The sequence below is a fragment of the Helianthus annuus genome, chromosome 11 (assembly GCF_002127325.2).
Source record: "Helianthus annuus cultivar XRQ/B chromosome 11, HanXRQr2.0-SUNRISE, whole genome shotgun sequence".
NCBI lineage: Eukaryota > Viridiplantae > Streptophyta > Magnoliopsida > Asterales > Asteraceae > Helianthus > Helianthus annuus.
In genome coordinates this window covers 12,046,483-12,050,759 of record NC_035443.2, presented here as the reverse complement: position 1 = coordinate 12,050,759, position 4,277 = coordinate 12,046,483, and the positions used below count along the sequence as shown (strand labels likewise).

The following is a 4,277-nucleotide window of genomic DNA, read 5'->3' as shown; positions in this document are numbered from 1 at the left end:
GACATATCGTTCCATTGTATTACAGTTTCTAACTTCCACTTTTGACACATACAACCTCTAGACATTACATTACTATATATTAGACTTTAAATATATAACTATTTACTTGTTACAATCCTTGTTAACTCTCAAACTTCAGTTAAACAATTATTAATTCCAACGTTATTAAAAAAAGAGTTATTTAATTTGAATTTGAATTAACCAAAGAAAAATTGAAAACATTAAAAGTGATAATATAATAACTTTATGTACCACAGGAGTCTTAAAAAGGTGAGTGAATTTTGTAAAACACATGCACTCAAAGATGAATGGTAAATAGTGGAAGAAAAGTTCCCTAAAAAAGAATAACCTCTATGTAGATAATTTCATTTTTACTATAAATAGGCACCTTTACCATATGTAACTTCATCTTTCAAAAACCCTAAAATATAGCACATAAAAAAGTAACAACAGTTATAAACAAAATGGATAAACATGGCTACATTCGAGTTATGGCACTATACTGCTTGTTTTTTATGGCTCTGATAGCGACGAACCATGCGGCTGTAGTCAATGTAAAAACTAAAGGTGCCAAGGGTGATGGTGCAACCGATGATGGCCCGGTAATAATCACATAAATGTTTCATTGCTGTGTGTTTAGTGTTCATGTTTCCTGCTAATTGCATGTATTAATTGATGTTGAATTTAGGCGATAACGAGCGCATGGAAAGAAGCCTGTGCAGGTGCACCACCAAGCCAGTTGGTGATTCCACCAGGAACTTATATGGCACTTGTTGTTGATTTTATTGGTCCATGCAAGGGTCCGATTGAGATTGTTGCTAGAGGAGCCACCATAAAGGCGCCACCGGAGCTTGCAAAGTTCACAAGAGACACTTGGATCAAGTTCATGAGTGTTGATAAGTTGACCCTGAGTGGTGGTACTTTCGATGGCCAAGGTCAAGCAACATGGAAGGCTACAAAATGCCAGGATTCACAATCTTCATGCAATATACCAGTTGTAAGTGTTTACTTACAATGTTCATATTTTGGATTGAGTTTTTAAGATGATCTTGATATTTCATAAGCGTTTCTAGGAGTTTAGGAAATTTTTGAAACATGTTTATAAATAGGCAAGGTAGTGAACTCATGCAAGTCCAGCCAATACATACATTCAAAAGATTTTCTTTTATAACTGGATATTCACCCAATACATGATCTTAAAACGCGCACTCTAGCTAAGTCAGATGAGAAGTATGAGGTAACATAGAGATGGAGAAATAACCCCCAACCGTAGGCAACCTCTTGCTGTAGTCAAATCAAGAATGGAGAAATCGCCCACAGGACTTGTCAAATCAAGAAATGGAGAAATCGCCTCTACCAAGGGATACCTCTTATTATAGTGAAACCAAGAAATGGAGACGTCTCCTTTGCATGGGGCGACCTCAAGATCAGGGGTTGTAAATTCCATCTGGCTAGTTCACAATGCGCATCTTTTAAGACCAAGAAGTCGCCTTTGGTAGGACCCTCTTGCGAAAAATCCACTTATAATTTTTTTTGAATGGACAAGGTAGCAAACTCATCTTGAGGTGGATAGAAAACGCATGGAGTTCGCTGGTCTGACAAGCAAACTTATCTTGAGTTTGCTGGTCAAAGGAACAAAACTCATCCTTCATTCCATGCATACTGGCGGACCTGAGGATTTAGGTGCCTCGGCCGAGCTGAAAAAAATATGCCCCTTATCTTAAGGCCTTAACAAATTAAATAATATAAACTAATTTTTTAAACGGCCATTAAAGTTATAATAATAAACATAGAAATTAGCAAAATCATGGTATTAGAATGAGTATATGACATACCGTAATAGCCTAATAGCTAACCGAGAATCAACCTATCATATATGTCACTCTAAATCAAGAATTAACTTATCATATTTTTATATTTCTTATTCACTTTGAACAATACACAAGAAAATCGTCTAACTTTTACCAAACGATCATTCGCATCTATATATAATTAGGAATTTTTAAAATTTTTGTGGCCCTTAAAGAAAACGTGCCCCGGCCGATCGCCCACATTGCCCCTCCTTAGAGCCTGCATAGTCACTACTCACTAGAGTTACTCTTGAGTGTACAGTTTTGTCTTTATCCATGTTTGCTTGTAAAATTAGTGAACTAAAAAGGCCCCTTTGAGTTCCTACTTGCAAAACATATTCCAAAAACCTCCTACATGAAATCTCTAAAACAGTTAAAAAAAAAATTCTTAGATTTTGATGATAACATGCCAACCTTTCTCTATTCTTCCTCAGAATCTCAGACTGAATAAAATCACCAATTCAGTGATTAGAGACGTGACATCTCTCAATAGCAAAAACTTCCACATAGCTGTATTGGCTAGCGACAACAACCGGTTCGAAAACATTGTCATTGACGCGCCTGGAAACAGTGTCAACACAGATGGTATGCATATCGCTAAGTTAAACGGGCTCAACGTCACAAACGCGAGGATAAAGACAGGCGACGATTGTATATCTTTTGGAGATGGAAGCAAGAATGTCCATGTCCAGCAATCGACGTGCGGACCAGGACATGGGTTCGGTGTTGGAAGTTTGGGCAAATACCCAAATGAAGAAGCAGTGCAAGGAATCTTTTTCAGAAACTGCACATTGACTGGCACCACTAATGGAGTTAGGATCAAAAGTTGGCCTGCTTCTTACCCTGGAGCCGCTACCGATATCCATTTTGAAGATATCATCATGAACGGTGTGCAAAATCCCATATTGGTCGATCAAGAATATTGTCCAAATAATCAATGCAAGGTATTATCAAGTGCTTGTGATTGCTTATAAACTAAAAATGTATATCATTATTACAAAAAGACAAATTGGATCTAAATAATCCAATCTGGCAACGGACCATTATACAAAGAAAATGAAAAAGGTTGGACCACTAACGGAAATAAACTCAGTTGCAGTGGCGGATCTAGAAAATCCGCATAGGTGTAACATTTAAAAAAAGAGGTAATGAAATCGAAAAAACCTCAAATTTTTCCAAAATTTACACTACCGTCGGAGCGTCAAGGGGCAACGGTAACACTATAGGTCCGCCCCAACTCAGTTGGGATTATTATTGGCAAAAAAGAGTCAGATTGGATTATTTAAATCCAATTTGCCTTACAAAAACGACTATTTGCTACAATATTTGTGAACGGAGTAACTTTTTTAATGCTAGCGACTATATTTGTGACCGAAATTAATCTTGGTAGTTATATCTGCGAGCAAAATATTTTTATAATTATTTTATAAAATTAGAAACTATATTGGACTGAAAAAGCCTTGTACTCTTGTAGCTACTTTCAACCATCTTACGACCGAAACATACTTGGTCGCTAATTTTGCGACCAATTTTGTTTCGGATCCAGATATTGCAATCAATTTTGTTTAGGTCCTAATTTTGCGACCATTTGATTTAGGTTACTAATACGGTCACTAATTTTGTAACCAAATTTGATTTCGGTCACTATCATGGTGGCTCTATATTTTTTGGTTGCAAATTTCAATTGCTTTTGTCATTTTTGTAGTAGTGTATCTTTAACTGCATGTTGAACATAGTTTGGTATATTGCCAACTTCAAATTATTATTGCTCACTGGGGAGTTGATTTTCATTCTTGTGATTATTAGAAAGGTGTTCCATCAAAAGTGAAGTTGACAAATGTGAGTTTTAGGAAGATCAGGGGAACATCCGCAACAAAGGTGGCAGTGAAGATTGCTTGCAGCCCAGGGGTACCATGCGAAAACGTAGAGGTGGCTGATATCAACTTGACATTCAATGGAGGAGCCACCTCTGAGTGTTCTAATGCCAAGCCTAAAGTTGTTGGTCAAAATGTCCCTAAAATTTGTTAAGCCTAATGGATATGTATTATTATGCAAAAACTGACAAACTATATGGATATGTATTTCATATGATATATTCTAATGAGAAACTATATGGTTATACAACCATTTGAAATCGCATAAAAATTGTTGGTGCACTTGTGTCTGTACTTTGTCTGTATTCGGTCTGTATATAAACGATGTCCAAAGTTGGTCTGTAAGTTGACCAAGTCAACTATCCTCCTAGTTAGACTTGGCCAATCTGTTTGTAATATGCTTGTCTGAATCGAAGGATAGCCTCGAAGGATACTGTTGATCCTTCGAGGTGATCGAAAGATATGCTTCGACTGATGGCCCTCGAAGGATGATCCTTCGAGGTCCTTGCTGATCATTCGAACAGGTTGTCATCGATAGATGATCCTTCGGACC

General features: G+C 37.0%; 1 protein-coding gene across 1 annotated transcript; it reads left to right on the top strand.

Annotated features, from left to right (window-relative positions):
• The first annotated feature begins 464 nt into the window (after positions 1 to 464).
• Positions 465 to 3,878, top strand: LOC110889604 (exopolygalacturonase). The gene is made up of 4 exons (XM_022137164.2): positions 465 to 602; positions 689 to 997; positions 2,285 to 2,794; positions 3,657 to 3,878. The coding sequence occupies exons 1-4, from the start codon at positions 465 to 467 to the stop codon at positions 3,876 to 3,878; spliced, it is 1,179 nt and encodes a 392-aa protein (XP_021992856.1).
• The last annotated feature ends 399 nt before the right edge of the window (positions 3,879 to 4,277 follow it).